Here is an 18,986-nt window from a genome sequence, read left to right as displayed (position 1 = left end):
ATCAGGATACTGTCGTCACAATACATCTTTTGATCCCCTCACTGTCCCAACATGGTCCCGCCAAAATCCAGCCACCTCTGAACCTGACAGCAAGGTCCTGCCTTTTTTTGCGGTGAAGGAAAGGGTAGCATGTGATTCTGTGTTTAACGTCTCAGACTCCAGAGCCAGAACACCTGGGTTCAAATCGCAGTTCTGCCACACACTGCTTCATGACAGTGGGACACTGATTTACTCCCTCTCAGCCCTGCATTCCTCATCTGTAAAATGGGGATAATAATACCTGCCTTGCAGGGCTGTTGGGAAGACTGGATGTGATGATAAAGGGAAGTCCTTAGTACAGAGACTGGTGCAGGGGAAGTGCTCTAGAAAAGTCAGTACCATCATCCTTAGCTACTACGACTATCACTCCCATCACTACAGCGATGTCTTCTAGATCGATCCCTACACACCTGGGGCAAAATAACAGCCCCCGGACCCCCTTGGGAGGGGCAAGAGGAGGAGGAAGGGAAGGACGTAAGTACTGGCTGTCCTACTCGCCTATCCCATTCCATTCCTAACTCAGCCCATCTCCCCTGCCCTTGACAGAGGCCCTCAGAAGTCTCTACCCGGGGCTCAGGCCCAAGCATTCAGCACACACTGCACATTCCTTCCTTCCCCAAGTAATGGGCGCTGACGGTGTGCCAGGTCCACTGCTAAGTTCAGAGCTACTAAGGTGAATAGGACAGCTCCTGACCTCCGCGCAGCAGGGGAAGGACAGATTCAGGGGCTTCAACCTCACGGCCAGCACTTCCCTGTGTGCCAGGCACATGGGCGGGGGGTGGGCAGACTGGAGAAGGGGCTGGGGATGGGGATGGTGACAGTGAGCCTGGGAGAAGCCAAGGGGCCATGTGGGCGTGGCTTTCCCAGCCTGTGTCCCACGTCTGCTGCTGCAGCCCTGGAGATCTCCTGCCTTCGGACCCACCCCTCTCCACCCTCCACTAAACCACTTAAGGAGATTAATTTGTCTGCTGACTGAACAGTGGCACTAATCGCATAACCTGCTTAGTGTCTGGGCTCAGCCCGGCATCATCTGGCAGCGGGGAACGCTTCTGGAGGTGGCATGAAGAAACGCCGACCTGAGACGCGAGCGGGCTCTGGCCCCCAAGCTGCACGAACGTCGTGGCGGGAGGCAGGGGGATGGGGGTCGCTCCCTGCACTCGGTTGGGGTCCCAGCATCCCCGATCCAGCTTATCGCAGCCTTTAGACAGGGAGCGCCGGGAACGCTTCTTGAACCTTGTTAGGGGTACCACCTGCACACCCCTCCTCTCCAGGGAACAATTTTCTGCAGCTTGCCACCGGCTGAGGAAGCCTGTTTTTATTTTTGTTTGAGGGCACTCAGCAAGACTCCCTTCCCGGTGAGGGAGCCCCAGGGATCTCTCAGCTCCTCTTCTAAGGAAGCGGCTGGCATGCACCCAGCAGAGCCTTTAATTAACTGGGAAACCTCATCATTTCCCCCTTGCTCCCACTGGCCCTTGCACACGAAGGAACTGATAGCTCCGGGTGCAGCGGCAGCCCTCCCACACATTCCTGGAGGTGACGGCTGAAGTGGGTTGAGCTTCTAGCTGGCCTCACGGGAGCCAGGACCAGGAGCCCTTTGCCGACAGAGCTGGCACGTGGCTCATTGTGGGTTCTGGGCAGGTGGTCCTAGAGCCAGTCCTGACTCTACCGCTTCACAGCAGTGACAATGACCTTGGACAAGTCACTTAACCTTGCTGAGTCTCATTCCTTTCAGTCTGTAAGAGGAAGATAATAATAGCCCCCACCTCATAGTGGTGTTGTGAGGCTTATGTGAGTAAGTACGCCTAACGGTGCCTGTTATCTTGCACACCTGAACTTGATAAATCACCCTGCTCAGTCCTGACCTTCATACCATAGGCATGATGGCATCAGCAAGCACCAGGAGTGTCTTAGGAATGAATACACAGAGCTGCCTCATGTCCTAAGGGGAGCACGATGATAAAGAGATTGGGCTCTGGGGTCAGAAACACCCAGATTCCAATCCCTGCTTCCCCACCTGCTGGGGAAGCACCTCTCTGAACCTCTGTTTCCTCATCTGTGAAATGGGTATAATGGAAGTAACCTATTTCATCATATAAAGCACATTGCTCACCACATAATGCACCCCAATGAATTTTAACTATTATAATTTATTATGTGGTTGCTGCTAAAGATAAAGATTTTTCTTGTAATAAATCTTAGCTGTCATCATCAGCTTCCGACCTGAATCTCAGTCCACACCATAATGCTCTTTTCTGACTATCACTCCCATCAGAATGGGAGTCATATCATTCCCTGGCTTCAAACAGTCACACGGATCCTTGCTGCAATGAGGGTAAAACGTAAACTCCTTACCTTACACAACCCGTACTCTGCCCAATTCTCTGCCTTGTTGGTGATCTCCTCCCTCTGGCCCCTCTTGCAGCCCCTTGCTCCAGCCTCAGAGACTTTGCTCTTGCTTCTCCCAAGGCTGGCTCCCTCTCACTGCTCAAGGCTCCGTTCAAGTGTCGCCTTCCTTCACCACCCAATCTGAACTGGCAGCCCTAACCCAACCTGAAAGGCTCCATCACATGCCCTGTTTTATTTATTTATTTTTTTTGCGGTACGCGGGCCTCTCACTGTTGTGGCCTCTCCCGTTGCGGAGCACAGGCTCCAGACGCGCAGGCTCAGCGGCCATGGCTCATGGGCCCAGCCGCTCCGCGGCATGTGGGATCTTCCCGGACCGGGGCACGAACCCACGTCCCCTGCATCAGCAGGTGGACTCTCAACCACTGTGCCACCAGGGAAGCCCTGCCCTGTTTTATTTTCTTCCTAGCGCTTTTATTGGTCTGCTTGTACAGTTATTGTCTGTGCCTTCATTTGCATGTAGGCTTCACGGGAACCAGGACCTTGTCTGTCCTCCACGCTGTATCCTTGTGACTAACCCACATGGCATATCAGCTGAATGAAAGAATGAATGAATCCATGTACACCCATTAGCACAGGACCTGGCATTTAGTTTCAGGAGGTACTTAATAGCTGTTGCATGAATGAACCCACCATGGAAAACCCTTCGCTCAAGACCTAGACCACAGTAAACACATAATAAATACCTACTGAATGAATAAATAAATCAATATACCATGTAAAGATCTGGCATATAGAAAGCAGTCAGTAAATGTTGCCCATAGGGGCTTCCCTGGTGGCGCAGTGGTTAAGAATCCGCCTGCCAATGCAGTGGACGTGGGTTTGAGCCCTGGTCGGGGAATATCCCACATGCCACGGAGCAGCTAAGCCCGTGTGCCACAACTACTGGGCCTGCGCTCTAGAGCCCGCGAGCCACAACTACTGAGCCCGTGTGCCACAACTACTGAAGCCCACACACCTAGAGCCCGTGCTCCGCCACAAGAGAAGCCACTGCAATGAGAAGCCCGGGCACCACAACAAAGAGTAGCCCCCGCTCACCGCAATTAGAGAAAGCCCACGCGCAGCAACGTAGACTCAATGCAGCCAAAAATAAAATTAATTAATTAATTTAAAAAAACCCAAAACCACGTTGCCCATAATTATCACTGGGGTCTGGAACTCGGACCCGAGCACAATTCCCACCCTCCTCCCTCCTGGAGGCTCCCGCCCTCCGGATGTGGTGCCCTGTACCTTGGCCCAGAGGCTTGCCCTCTGTTCCGGGTTCCTCCAGCCGGTACCTCTCCCGGGTGCTGTTGCCAAGGCTCAGTTCGCAAAGAGTGGCACTCAGCTCGGGGTCTTCAAACTCCAGGTTGCTCAGGAAGGCGTCTCCAGCCAGGAGGGGGTCAGCGATGAGAGGGGAGCAGGGCGGGGATGGGGAGGAGAGCGAGGAACGGGGGGACAGGGAGCTCATGGACTTTGGAGTGCCGGACAAGGAGCGCAGGGCCTGCAGGCGGCCGCCCCCCTCTGCCTTCTGGGTCTTGGCCACCTCGTCCTCGTGGATGGTGGTGATGCAGCCCGAGGGCCGGAAGCCCGTGGCCCCCTCCAGGAGCAGGAATTCCACCTTGCTCTGTAGTTCCGAGTCCAGCTGTTCGAAGGGGTCATAGTAGAGGTCGGTGAAGCTGGCTGAGGTGGAGGAGTCCAGGCTAGAGGCGGCCAGGGAGCCCCGGCTGGACGTGAGGGATCCGGGGCTGCTGCCCGAGGACAGGCTCTGCATGCTGCCAGAGAGGCTGGGGCAGGGGAGGGAAGGCGAGGACACAGAGTGGGTGGGCTGCCCCGAACTTCCCCCGAAAAGCACCACGTGCACTGAGAATGCAACACCTCATCAGACCCTCTTGACAGTCTCCAGGGTGGACCACGCATCCCCATTTCACTAAAGAGGATATCCCGAGAAGGCCACATAATTACGAGCTGGCAGAGCTGGGATTCGAACCCAAGCCAGCTGCCTTAAAAGTCCACTTTCTCCTCAATATCTCTGTTTCTCAAACCTCCACCAGGGGCATTCCATTTGCATATTTCTCCATATCTGAATGCAACCCCCAATAATGCCGCTTAATATTTTCCTTTAACTCAACTCACTTTTTACACGTTAATATAGTTTTCTGAAAAAGGAAACGTTATATCCTAAGTGTAATCTGAAAAGCATTGTCAACTGTTAAAAATATTTGATGAGAACAGAATGTTGTGATAAAATTCCAGCCACGTTGCCTACCGAGGCCCCAGCCTGAGGCCTACCCTCTCTGCGTTGTGCAAGTGGGCTGGAGAGACGTGAACAAGACACACTAGCACCCAACTGGGGCCTTCTGTTGTGTTGTCAGAGGACCAAGGAGGCTGTGGTCTGGGGAGGTGAAGGGCCCTGCCCCCAGCCACACCAGAACGAGTCCCCCAGATCATCCGTCTGCCTGCTCTGCTTCTAAACGGGCACGCTCAGGCCATGGAGGACACGTGAAGGGCAGAAGCTGGGCTGGGCTGCCTCGGGACGCCTGCATATGGCCGTGCCCAGGGGAGCGCTCACCCCACTGCCTACTACTCACCTTTTCAGCTGGCAGTGCAGAGCTGCTACCTGCCGGGTGGCTTCCTCAAGCTCTCTCACCAGCTGGTTCCTCTTACTGTTTAACTTCAACCTGAAGGGAGAGAAGGCATGAGTGGGGAGCTCGGAGGGAACCCGCCTCCATCTGCCCATAAGAGGAATCACAGGCATGGGCTCACGGAGATGTACGCACAGACCCACAGACGCACACACAAGAACTTCCTGGAGGCATTATATTATGATGTTTGGAGAGGTATGGCCTCTACGTATAATCCTATAGTAACTGCTATATGCATCACCTGCTATATACCAGGGGCTGACTAGGAAACTTATAACATTGCCTTAAATCATTTGCACAATAACCCTGCATAGTAAGAATTTTTTTTTTTTTTTGCGGTACGCAGGCCTCTCACTGTCGTGGCCTCTCCCGTTGCGGAGCACAGGCTCCGGACGTGCAGGCTCAGTGGCCACGGCTCACGGGCCCAGCCGCTGCGTGGCATGTGGGACCTTCCCGGACCGGGGCACGAACCCGTGTCCCCTGCATCGGCAGGCGGACTCTCAACCACTGCGCCATTTTTTTTTTTTAACCATTAACCACTTTATATACGAGAAAACTGAGGCTCTCAGAGTTAAATAGTTTACTTAAAGCTAGAGAGTTACTGGCAGAATTAGGAATCCACCCCACCATCCCTCCCTACGCTGTGTACAGACATGCAGAGAGAGAAGACCAAGTGAAGACACAGTAGATGACCATGTGTAGATGGCCATCCACAGGCCAAGGAGAGAGATCTCAGGAGAAACAACCCTGCCAACACCTTGTCCTTGGACTTGTGGCTTCCAGGACTGTGAGGAAATAAATTACCATTGTTTAAGTCATCCAGTTTGTGGAACTTTGGTTTGGCAGCCCTAACAAATGAATGCACCATCTTAGGGTAAAATACAGAAGGAAAACAAAGGAGGGTCCAGGACTGAGCGCTGAGTCTGTCATCCCAAGGCTGAATGGATGGGCAACAGTCAGCCAAGGAGCTGAAAAGAGTGGTTCCAGAGAGCCTGGGGAGGACCCAGGTGAGCGTGACAGAGTCAGAACCCGGGAGCTAAGGCCTGCACCCAGGCATGCCCACACCAGAGCCCAATTCAGCAGCTCCCTTCCTGAAGGCAAAACCCTTGAGTTTAGAAGGGATGGCTGGATATAGGCTCTGCTCAGCCCCCAGTTTCTCCTGAAATTCCCCACGGGGGCAGTTTGGGTGGGCTCCAGAGAGGGTGCTGCTCCTTGGATCTGACAGGGAAGGAGCTCCATCACCCACTCATGACTTGGGCTGCTCTCCTGCATCCACTAGATTAGTGGCTCTCTGTCCGTGGCCCACAGAGCTCCCCCCGCAGAAGGGGAGGTGTGCTTATTAAATGCACATCCCTGGATTCTACTTAGATCTACTGAATCAGAAAGGCTAGGGGCAGCGCTCAGGAATCTGCGTCTTTTTTTTTGGCCATGCTGTGCAGCTTCCAGGATCTGAGTTCCCCAACCAGTGATTGAACCCGGGCCCCGGCAGTGAAAGTGCCAGGTCCTAACCACTGGACCGCCAGGGAATTCCCTGGAATCTGCATCTTTATTCCCTATTCCAGGTGACTTTTAGGCACAGTAAGGTTTCCGAGCTGCTGCACTGGCTGGGGACTGTAAGGCAGGAACTGCGCCTCACTCTCTCAGCCCCTAGCGTGGCGCCCACCACATGGATGTGCTTGGAAAGTTACTGCTGAATGGAAGACTTTTCCCCAGTTGATGGGAGGGAAAGCTCATTTGCTCTGCTGAGAGACCTGGATGTTAAATCTCCCCTGGACAGATATGTCCCACCGTTGGCATCTTATCCCCTTATGCCATCCTGCTGCAGGAGGAATGACTGACTCATTGCTCCCAGAGCACAGCCAACCCAGCCTGGGGCCTGGGAGGAAGAGTTCATTTCCATGGAAAAAACCTAACCATGCCATCCCTCCACTGACACGCCCAAGGCCTCCAACACAGGCCCTGCCGTGAAGACCAGAGTTTGCTTGAGACACAACTGCAAAGTGATAAGGGAGGGGCAGGACCAGTCACTGGGGAACTGGCCTTGTGAAATTTCAGAAAAGACCACGGGAGCCGCGGCCTCGGCATGTTTGTTGGCCAGCTCTGTCCCCAGCCCTGTTTTTCCAGAGTCCTGCCCGGGACTAGGGGGGCTGGCAGATGGAGCCCATAATGAACAAAATCCCGGTTTTCAGCGCAATGGACACGACTATGGAATCTGACCCTTCATGAGAGCAAGACCTTGAAAGGGTGTGAGATCTGGGGTCAAGGCGCAGCCTGGGCCACCATTTCCACCTTTGTTTTCCTCTCCCCTGGGAGGAGACCACAGAGGTGTGCTCTGGCAGTAAGTGCGGGTCCCCAGTAGAGCCCCAACAGGAGGCTGCGGGGACCGGGAGCCAGATGGCCTTGACCTCCCGAGCACAGGGGTGTAGCTACCAGCAGCCACACACAGATGCCGAGGCGGCCTCCTACAGGTATTGGGCTTCGCTGGCCATACGGTGTCTGCATGTGATGCCTGGCACGTGCCGGGAGGCCAAGAACACATCAAGCGCGGAAGCAGGCAGAGGACCCAGGAGGTGGGGCTGGAACCCCCACAAGCTGCGGCTCAGCGCCTGGGGTACTGGTTAAAAATGCAAGAGCCTGGGCTCCATCTCAGGCCTGAGGAATTGGTCCCTGGGCTGGGGGGCAGGGAGTCCGCACTCTAACAGGCACTGCAGCTCTCAGGAGTGCTGGGGAGGGTCCCTGGGGAGGGAGGAGGAAGCAGCGTGCAGGACGGGGAGTCCTGGGGGGACGTCTGTGCTGCTGATTGATTCGACACTGGGGTTTGGTAGGCCCTGTGGTGTGCTCTTCCTGGATGTGTCCCTTCCTGGCCTTCTCAAAGGCACCTTGAACAGAGAGGCTGTTGTGTGAGGTGACGAGTCTAATACTCCCATGCTGAGAGACAGAGAGAGAGAAGAGAGAGAGGAGCACGAGAAGCAAAAAGAGAAAGAAACCTAGAGAGAGAACAAGAGAGTCAGAGGGATGAACACAGACAAACAGGGGGCCAGAGGCAGACAGCTGAACACGGACGAAGACGGCTGGGTGGGCTTTCTCCTCTCTTTCGTGCAGGAGGCTCACAGCCGTCAGCCCTGTCCCTGTCCTTCCCAAGGCTCTCGCCTCTTCCTGCCCACGTGCCCCCGGCTTCTCTCTGCATGTCCCCCAGGGGACCTTGCCCTCGGGGACCTCGAGACACCTGCTCAGCAGCTGCCACGGCGTGGAGGTTCTGGCTTCTCTGGACAGGCCGTGCGAACTCACTGTTCCAGGGGAGCAATCAGACCTTTGAAAGACGGGGCTGAAGGCAATAATAAAAGACCTTCTAAGTGGGCAGGAGACTAAGGCAAGCATGAGCTCCAGAGCCAGCAAGCCTGGGCTGTGATCCCAGCTCTGCCATTTGGTGATGTTGTGTGAGCCTCAGTTTCCACAACCATGAAATGGAGATTAACCTCAGGGTTGCTGGGAGGTTTAAATGAGATGATATAGCTTACAGAGTCTGGTACTTAATGGTACATTTTGCATGTAGTATAGGGGTCTCTAAGAGAATATCCAATCCTAGTTTCGAGAAACCAAAATTATGATAGCAGAGAAGAGCCTCAATTCACAATCTGGTCCAACCACCTGCCTTCAGAATATATAAGTATTCAATGTAATTATCCTGTTTTGTTTTTTTTTTTCTTTCCTATTAGGCCATTGAAGTCCATATTGGTCAATGACTTGCACAAGGTAGGTGGTGGGAAGGGTCTCTCTATTGACCCAACAAGGAGTAAGGTTGCCAGGGATCTGTTCTCTTCAGCTGCTGGCTGTGAGCATCATGAAAAGCTAAGGGCTTTCCAGTGATGGCTGTAGGGTCAGGGGCCCAGAGGACTGGTAGACAGATCAGGAGATGCATACAGAGGCCTGTAAGGGTCTGCCCGGGCTGGCGAACCATTTATGCATTCAACTAACACTAAAGGCACAAAGATGTCTAGACACAGGCCTTGTCCCCAAGGTGCACAGACAGCCTTGGGGAAAGCAGGACAAAGTGTTGGCACTAAGAGAGAATTCTATAAGGTGCTTCCTAGGGTTACAAAGCACCAAATACTGAAGCCCTCTCCTCCTCCCTCTCCCACCTGCCTGGTGGGAGGCCAGTGCTTATCTTCCCAGGGGAAGATAAAGGAGAGGAAAATGACATATCCCTGGTAGGAGTTCTGACAAGGGGCTTGGTGGGGAGAGATTCCCCACCATTGACCAGTCAACGGACTGTGTGATGTGGTTACAAGAGGCCAGTAAGAGGCTGGTCCACGTGCCCCGTCTGGCACCCCACCATGTGCAAACAGAGCTTACTCAGTTACTAGGGTGGGATTGCAAGCAGCGCTCCTTAGCACTCGGGAGGCTCCCTGAAGGCATCTTAGGACCCATGATGGGGTGATGCAAGGAGCACAGCCAGGCACCTAGGACGCCTGGCCTGCTGCCACTGGGCCCAGACAAGTTTATCTGCTTTATAAACTGGGCTTCTGCCTCTGATTTCACTGGAAAGAGGAATTCCCTTGCTCATCCCTCTCCCCCACCTCCCCCTCCCCCAACAAAGTTTGAAAATCACCATCTTCAACTCCAGCTCCTTAAGGGCAGGGGTCTTGTTCAATAAAGTCTGCTGCCAAAAAACAAGTGAAAATAACTGCATAGATTTTAAGGGTATCAGGGCAGGGATCGTGACTTGTTCATTTCTGAATCCTCCAAATTGCCTTGCACACAAAATATGTGCAACAAGACGTTTCTTACACGAATGAATGAATAAACAACAGGCTGATGGACTGAATGAATGAATGAATGAATGAGAAACTGGGGATTGTAGGACCCACTGTGAACACGGAGTTGTGCTCTGTGCAATGTGGGTGTGGAGGCTGGTGAGACACTGAAGGAAGTAAAGTCTGTTATAAGGCTTCAACCGGAGAATGGAAACCAGTGGCTTTCAGGTTAAATCAAGCCCACAGATGAAGCTGATTTAGCCCTCATGGTATTTAAAGAAATTTTTGGATTAGTTGCCAATATTTAAAAAAAAAAAATCCAAACAACTCTTTTCTTGAAATAGGGGGGCCTCTGGCAGCCTGGGGCCTGCACCTCCACTGGCTGCAGACGGCGCCTGCTTTAGACAAGTGGGGTCTGTACCTTCCAGTCTCACATGGCCCACGGCCAGGTGGGCCTCTGGCATTTACATCACCTGCTTGACTCCTATAAACATCTCAGCTCGCGACCCCCATCTCAACCAGTGTATTTCAAACTGCAAATTGCAATTTGTTAGCATGTGGCGAAATCAATTTAGTGGGTCATGACCAGCATGAAAAGAAATGCAACATAAAAGAAAATATCACAGGGCTGTCACACAGAGAAAGAGTATGCACTGCTTTGTGAAACTGTTGTCTATGAGATAATACTACAATGTGAATCACTGTCACAAAGTTGCAGAACGACTGCTCTAAATTACATAGAGTTTATCTTAGGAGATAATTTTTGAAAACCTGCAGGTAAGCAGATTTTTTGGTAATGCGATTCCCTGTGTAAAGTTCTGGGGTAGCTGGATGCTGAGTCACTTCCCCAGATTCGCTACTTCGGAAAGCGGTGAGATCTTTAAACCGAGTGTCCTCGGGCTGGAGCCCAGGAACCCCAGGTTGTCCCCGTCACCTCTCCCCACCCCGCTGGGGGCCGGAGGACGGACCGGCAGCGAGGGTAGGGCCCCGGCCCCCCGGCCCCCGGCCCAGCCCCACCTCTCGGTCAGCGCCTTGCTCTGGGTGTCCCGGGCCGCCTGCAGGTCCTTCTCCAGCCGCTTCCGGGCCATCTCCAGCTGCTCCACCTCCCCCTGGGTCCACTTCCGGGGGCTGATGAAGCGCATCTCCTTCAGTAGCTCCTCCTTCTCGTTGATGAGGATCAGCCGGTCCCTCTCGGAGTCGAGCACTCCCGGCCAGGCCTCGCTGTCGAGCTTGGCCAGCTGGATCTTCAGGTTGGCGATCCTGCGGGCCAAGAGGGTGAGCGTGACTGGTGCGCCCAGGGCAATGCGGGAGCAGCGTGACAGACTGTGTTTCCAAGGTTACATGGTCCAAGGAGGCCATGCTGTTCTCAGAGCATCCTCTTTGACAGTGACTGACTTCCTTTGAATCAGTGTGTGGTCTCACGGAACAGATTTTTATCTAACAAACGTATGCGGTGCCTACCATGTGCCAACCGTGAGTAGGCTCTGCAGGGATAGGGTAGAGGCAGTGTCCTTGCCCGCAGGGACATGAAGCCTCATCAAGTAGAGGTGGATTCGTCACCAGGCAATAGCCTCCTACCACTAGCTAGGTGACCTTGGGCAAGTCTCTTCGTCTCTCTGAAGGGAATAACAAAACTTCCTTCCTTGTAGGGTAACGGCTGAAGGTTTTATGACATAATTCGTAAAATGTCCGAGGACAACATTTCATGCTAAACAAGCACACAGTGAATGTTTCTGCTGCCACTTGCCTATTCCCTGGTTTCGCTGCTTCTTAGGTGTGTAATGTTGGGCACACTCCCTGAGCCTTGTATATAAGAAAACAGTTACTCCTCCTTCAGCATTGGTGTGAAAATGAGCACTTCTGTGTTCAGTGCATCTGGCACATAAGTGCTGAACCAGTGGCAGTCATGGGCCCACTACGACCACAGCAAATACTGCCATTGCTAACCTCGTGTTCTCAATCTAGAAAGTGGCGGCAATACCCTGCGAACAGCTGAGGATTTGAGGTCAGAGGCTTTGGGCTGGAGTCTTGGCTCTGACCTTCTTAAGGAATCATTTAGGTAACACAAGCTTCTAGCACAGTGCCTGGTACACTGCAGGCCCTTAGTAAGTGTTACAGGAAGGAGTTGGGAGCCCTTCACTGCTTTGAGACACAGTATCCTCATCTGTAAGATGGGAATAGTGATGGTACCTGCAAGGTGGGTTATGAGGACCAAGTGAAAACATATCATTAAGAGCTCTTTATATAATGCCAAGTGCTACATAGACATTAGGTATGATTATTGTTGAATCAAATTAAGAGTCACACTATTGCTAAGAGTATTGCTTCAAATATTTAAAAGCAATCATGTGATCCTTTAGGATTTAGTCTTTGCAAAGTGCTTTTAGCTATCACTGTCCTAGCCTCACCCCATCCCTAAAGGGTGGATAGGAACTGGTGGTAACCCTGTTGGACAGACGGCCAGAGAGGATATGGCTCACCTAAGACTGCAGGTCATAAACGTGGTCAATATCTGCTGAGGTCCCAGACCTCTGGACCCTCAGTTAAATCTTTTTTTAAATTAAATAAATAAATAAATAAATAAATAAATAAATAATTTGCTGCGTTGGGTCTTTGTTGCTGTGGGCAGGCTCTCTCTAGTTGCGGGCAGCGGGGGCTACTCTTCGGTGCGGTGCGCAGGCTTCTCATTGCGGTGGATTCTCTTGTTGCGGAGCACAGGCTCTAGGCACGCGGGCTCAGTAGTTGTGGCGCGCGGGCTCTAGAGCACAGGCTCAGTAATTGTGACGCACGGGCTTAGCTGTGCTGCGGCATGTGGGATCCTCCTGGACCAGGGATCGAACCCGTGTCCCCTGCATTGGCAGGCGGACTCCCAACCACTGCACCACCAGGGACGTCACAGTTCAATCTTATCTGCAAACAATGTGACCAAACTCAAAACACTGTTCGGGACAAGATCTCCATGCTGTGTAGTGAAAATTCCATACAGAGAAACACATCTACATGTGCTCATTCCCCAGCCAAGTGTCTCAGCAGGGATTCTCAGAGTTAATTAATTTAAATTCCATATTCACATATACAGCAATCCATCAAAACTGGCTTTGGGATAACTCTGTAGCTGCTGTTATCCATCCAGCTGCTTCAAGGATACAGTGGTATGGCCAGGTCTGGCAGGGGCTCCACTACACATGGGACATTGAAGGGGTAATTGATGCTTTCTTGGATGTACTTTCCGGTGGCGTTTTCCTTATGCCAGTGATCCCTAAACTTTTAGCCATACATCCTTAGGAGAATCTGATGAAATGTGCTAGACCCTCTGCCAAGAAACACACATGTGACAAAACTTGGCATACGATGATCAGACCTTGCGTTATATAGCCACTTGCCCTCCCTGCTTCAAGACCTGCAGCCTCTGCTTTCCCATTCAGCAGGCTGCTCTATTCTTTACACTTGACACATTTTTGACCGGAGATGTATTCCGGCCACAGGCATTAGTTTCTGCAAAAATCCCACGGTCAATCATGTGCTCAACTACCTTTGGGTGAAGGGGGAGGCACAAAGCTGGATAAAGGATGAGCCAGGAAGCTCTGTGATGAGAAGTTTAATGGCTCAACCCCAAAGGGAAGATTTCAGTCCTTTCCTTTCTCCATAACAGATCATCTAAGATAGGCATTCCAGCAAACTGGAACAGATCCAGGGTTCAGAGTGGTCGCCTTCAGAGGGGACAAGAAGTGCTTGTCCAAACGTAGAAATCGTGCTGTTTTGCTGGACCTCTAGGGGGAGCTGAAATAGTGCACAGGATGTGTTTCTTCCCACCTGAACTGTATCCAATTTCTCCTTCTTTTGTTAACAATATTCCAAACGTTCTTTGGGAAATCAGTCCTCCCGTACTTTCAAGTCACTTGGTTCCCACAAAGCTGACCTCAGTCCCCTTCCCAGAGTCGTGCATGTGACCCATGCTTGGACCTTCACAGAATTCTTATTCCTCCCACCCTGCAATAATGATTGGTTCTCCCAGAAAATCCAGTGAGTTTCAAACCCAAAGTTTGTTAAAACAGTTGTGAAAGGTAGGTCCTCTGGGGTTTCTAACCTGGTAGTATGTAAGCCTAGAATTGCTGGGGGTCATCTTTCTGCTTTGACAGGAAAGTCTGTCAACACAAAGGCAAGCAGGGCTAAGAAAAGGAGAGTGTTTGAGTCTATGTGACATCATTTGAATCCCTGGATCCAGCTGTGCCTGAAGCTGGTTACTGCAGCACTTTGGAGTTCAGTAACCAAAAAATTTCCTTTTTTGCATCTTCTATCAAATAGTTTCTATCAGATTCCTGTCCACATGGCATGGACCGTTACAGATGCTCTAAAAATGTCAGCTTTGATTACTATTTTAATTTTATTTGCGGCAGTGGAACCCAGCTGCTTAGGATTCTGTGAAGCCACAGAACATCTGAAGTCCCTGGTGTCTACACAGTTTAAAAACACAGCTTGTTCCCAGTTGGGCAGGAGACACTGAAGTGGGTAGTATCCGTAGTCTTTTTAGCCTGTTGCTAAAACCCCAGCTGTGCTCCTTCACACCAAACTACTTGTACGATTGTTGGTAAACCTTGATTTTAGAGGCTGAGTTTCAGGCGGGCAAGTGGAAAGATTATGAGGCTTTGAGGTTTAAAGTATGGTTCAAAGCATAGTTCCATTCTTCATCTAGCTAAGTGTCCCTGGTTGAGTCATTTCCTGAGTTTCAGAGAGGATTAAGGTATGAAGATGATAATACCTTCACAATCTTTGTGAGGATTAAACATGATGAGATGTGTAAAAAGCAGGCACAGAGCAGACACTCTACAATGGTAGTTATCATTGTTGGGGCCATCCTACCCCCAGACCCCCGCCTCTAGTTACCTTCTCTTAGCCTCTTCATATCGAAGGCGCAATCTCACCTTCTCCGCCAACTGATTGTTGCTGCTGGTGCCGAACTGGAGGAAAGAACGAGTCGGGAATTATATGGCTATTGTGGCCAGTGCTGAGCTGGGTTTCAGGAGCTCATGAGAGACTTGACAGCTTGTGTGGGAAGTAGCTAAAAATAGTCCCCAATTACTGAGCTGGCTGTGTGAATTGCAGGGAAGCTAGTTAGGGGAAAAACACTTTCTTTCCTTAAGGCATGGGAAGAGCCCCAAACTCAGACATTTAACACTTCTAGAAGAGAAGCCGAGGGCCCAGAATATCGTCTTGCAGCCCCAAATGGCTTGGAGCCCATTCAAGCACCAGAAGCATGGCGGACAGCTGGTCAGGAGGAAACACGGACAGCAAATACACAAGACAGCCGTTCTGGGCGTGCTGCGGAGGGGGCCCACCAGACACTCAGGGAGCCTGCAGTCAGGAGCGCAACACTGAGTGAGTGAGAGGAAGGTCCCAGAACTTGGAAGAAGGCACACAGTTCCTTCACAAATACTTCGGCCCACGGGTGGCTTGTAGCTGGACACATGGGTGGTGTGGGGAAGGAGAGCGCGGCCCCGTTTGCCACGCCACGCTCTGTCGGGAGTGGCAAGAAGCTACAAGGCTCACCCCATCAGACGTGAACACAGCTTCCCCTCACAAGTGGGAACACGACTATAGAGACCAGACAGAATAGCATTTAGCCATGGAGGCTGGTTCATTCAATGTCACCTGCTCTAGGAAAACAAAAGCTCTTCAGAGTTATGGATTGCCGTGGGTCAGTCCTGCTCTAAGTGTTTCAGGAGCGACGTCTGGGACAGCACTTGCACTATTCATCACTCTGACCGGGCTGAGATTTTGAACTGGGAGGCAAGCAGCTGTCTGAAAGCTGTATGCATTGTTTTGGGATGAACAGGAGGGAAATATCCTGTTTCCCAGCTGGTGAAAGAACAACAGAATGGCGCTGCAAATTAGCACGAAGGAAACCAGAGAAAGACGCCTGGTCCTTCAGACATACTTTCTGTGCAGCATCTAGTGATGCATTCACGTGGCCAGGGAGTCAGTGCTGGCTTTTTCTCCACATCATCATCTCATGTCATCCGGGGGCCAGGAGGTCTGCAAGAGAACGGAGCTCCAGAAGGCTGAGTTAGCAGCCAGGCCCATAGACATTCACCAGCCAGCTCCTCAGGTGAGTCACAAGAAGGGTACTCTGTCCCTTGGGGGCCCGCAGCAGCAGCACGCGCCGTCTACTCACACTTCCTGAGATGTCCGTCTGGGAGCTCACATCCAGGTACTGTTTCGGCAGCGGGAAACCTGAACTCTCCAGAGAGCTGCTGCTGGACCACAGGTCAGAGTGAGACCCTCTGTCGGTGTGGAAGCCGTCCTTCAGCATGGCGAGGCTCTGGAACGGAGGGCAGGGTTGGCGACGCACCCTCCTGGGAGGGAGCTCTGGGCCTGTCACTCTCTATGAATCTACTAGGAACCCATGCTCCCCCTAGACATCCCACGTAGGCTGTAAAGAGCTACTAGTGAGGAGGTGCCAAGCACTGGGCCAGGCCCTTTACGTGGGGTCACCCAGTGTGGACACTGGCCCTGGAGACACACGGACTGAGCTGGAACCCCTGCTCTGCTACTTCCTAGCTGTGTGGTCTGAGCTTGTTGATGAAGCTCTCTGTGCCTCAGTTTCCTCTCCTGCAAAATGGGAATAATCACGGGTCCTATCTCACAGGGCTATCATATCGATGAAACGAGATGACCAGTGTAAAGCACTAGTTCAGTCCATACTCAATAACTGTCAGCTCTACCATGATCTGATTTAATCCTAATCACGGTCCTGCGAGGAGTAACCTCTGCTTATCCCCCATTTTATCCACGAGGGAGTTGTTACAGGGAGAAGCTGGCACTGACAGAACCAGGATTTGGTTTTGGTCTATCCGACTTGGTACTCTTAACTGCTAAACACGATCGGAACATGCCTCACTGTCTGCTAATGTCTTGTCACTGGGCTGCAGTCCTGGGCAGGAGCTATGAAATTATTCTGTTTCTCACAGAGTGCAAAGCTTCCTTCACCAACTCATTTACAGTGTCTCTGAGCTTGACTGCTCATGTGCCGATGGGAATGAAAACAGAGTATCTCAGAGGTCAAGGAGGCAGTTCCTTTGAGGGTAGGTGGGACGTACAGGGGTTAAGAGGATGGGCTTCTGAGTCAGTTGTCCATGGCTTTGAATCTTGGCTCTACCACTTACTCTCTGATCTGCGCGGTCTTTTGCTGTATGATGGAGATAACCTAGCACTGATGTCGGGGATAAGTGAGGCACAGTGCTTGCAAAGTGCTTGGCACTACTGCCTGAGAGATATTAAATCGTATCTGTCATCCTTTGTCACTTCCCAGCACAGAGTTGGAACATGAAATGAAATGCTTATAAAGATGCTACATTTTGATGTCCAGGTAATGTTGAAACCACCTCCCTCCATTTGGTTCTGTGCAAAATAAGCCAGATGGCTAAAGCCAGTGGCAAGGAGGTGGCCTTTAGACTAGACCAGAGAGCTCCTGTTCCAGCCCTGCCATTGACACTGGCTGTGTGACCTCAGGCAAGTCACTTCATGCTTCTGAACCTGCATTTGCTCCTCTATAAAAATAAGACTAAAAGCCCAAGAGAACTAGTGAGGAGAACTCACAGATCTTGCAGCATGTGGAAATAGCCCACATGAGTCCTGGCGTAGGAAGGTGCTCAGGAGAAACTGGGATGGGGCCCACATCGCTGGGAACTCGCGTACCTTAATGAGATCTTGCTTTTCCTTTTCTCCACAGGTGATGGCCTTTTTGATGGCTTTTGTTTCTCTCAGGACAGCCTGCGCTTCGTCCAGTTTGTAGCTGCCCTGAGCATCAGACATTTTCTTATCGATTCTAGGAGACAGTCAACAGGAAAGGTCAGAGAGAGAGAGATAGGCCGAGGGATGGGGTTTCCCCAGAAGAAAAGCATAGACCATAGTGCTTCAGTCCTGGAAGAAGTCTCCTCTCTTCCCTGCATACCCTTCTTCCCCAGGTCCTGCCTATTGGATAAGGCACAGAAGGTCCCTGTCAAACTGCAAATGTCCCATAGTGTGGGGCTGCAGAAGCAACACCATTCTTGAAGTCAACTCTTACAGGAAGCCTTCCCTGATTACATCCTTGAGTCCTCCAAGGCTGGGCTAGGTGTTCTCATAACACGTTGTGCATAGCTGTGACACTGCACTCAGTATGTTGTGCTATAATTAATCATTTATGTGGTAATGTCCTAGACTTGATCCGACAGGCTTGAATATGTTTGTGTAGTTTTAGTATCTGGCATGGAACAGTCCTTTTCTTCCCCCTTAACGTTATTTTGTTTTATTTTACTTTATTTATTGAATGAAAGATTCTTTAAATTCTATAGTACCTGACAATTTTCAAAAGTTTCACCCACATGATTTCATATAATCCCATAATAACCCTTTTATCTCCCTACCTCTATACTGCCCCTTCCCCCTCCCCTCTCCCCACTGGTAACCACTAGTTTGGTCTCTATACCTGTGAGTCTGCTTCTTTTTGTTTTATTCACTAGTTTGTTGTATTTTTTAGATTCCACATATAAGTGATATCATACAGTATTTGTCTTTCTCTGTCTGACTTATTTCACTTAGGATAATGCCGTCCAAGTCCATCCATGTTGCTGCAAATGGCAAGATTCCATTCTTTTTCATGGCCGAGTAGTATTCCATTGTATACAGTATATATACCACATGTTCTTTATCCATTCATCTGTTGACAGACACTTAGGTTGCTTCCACACCTCAACAATTGTAAGTAATGCTGCTATGAACGTTGGGGTACATGTATCTTTTTGAATTAGTGTTTTTTGGATATATACCCAGGAGTGGAATTGCTGAGTCATATGGTAGTTCTGTTTTTAGTTTTCTGAGAAATCTCCATACTGTTTTCTACAGCGGCGGCACCAATTTACATTCCTACCAACAGTGTAGGAGGGGTTCCCTTTTCTCCACATCCTCACCAACATTTGTTATTTGTGTTCTTTTTGATGATAGCCATTCTGACAGATGTGAAGTAATAGCTCATTGTGGTCTTTGATTTGCATTTCCCGATGATCTGCAACGTTGAACATCTTTTCATGTCCTTTAATCTGGCTCTCTCAACCTCAGGATTCTTGGGGCTAGACTCTTCTTTGTTGTCGGGCTGTCCTGCTCATTGTAGGCTGTTTGGTAGCACCTC

At 51.0% G+C, this 18,986-nt stretch overlaps 1 protein-coding gene across 2 annotated transcripts in view; it reads right to left on the bottom strand.

Annotated features, from left to right (window-relative positions):
* The window catches only part of WWC1 (WW and C2 domain containing 1), a 152,180-nt gene that overhangs the window by 30,112 nt on the left and 103,082 nt on the right, over positions 1-18,986 (bottom strand). For both annotated transcript variants that reach the window (XM_079917855.1, XM_079917856.1), the window contains exons 6-11: positions 17,516-17,645; positions 15,993-16,139; positions 14,705-14,778; positions 10,838-11,080; positions 5,013-5,102; positions 3,673-4,208 (exon numbers count right to left, since the gene is read on the bottom strand). In XM_079917855.1, coding sequence (XP_079773981.1) covers positions 3,673-4,208; positions 5,013-5,102; positions 10,838-11,080; positions 14,705-14,778; positions 15,993-16,139; positions 17,516-17,645 — 1,220 coding nt within the window. The remainder of the gene's footprint in view (positions 1-3,672; positions 4,209-5,012; positions 5,103-10,837; positions 11,081-14,704; positions 14,779-15,992; positions 16,140-17,515; positions 17,646-18,986) is intronic.

The sequence above is a fragment of the Stenella coeruleoalba genome, assembly GCF_951394435.1.
Source record: "Stenella coeruleoalba genome assembly, chromosome: 3".
In the NCBI taxonomy this organism is placed as follows: domain Eukaryota; kingdom Metazoa; phylum Chordata; class Mammalia; order Artiodactyla; family Delphinidae; genus Stenella; species Stenella coeruleoalba.
This window is presented reverse-complemented; position numbering and strand designations above follow the sequence as displayed.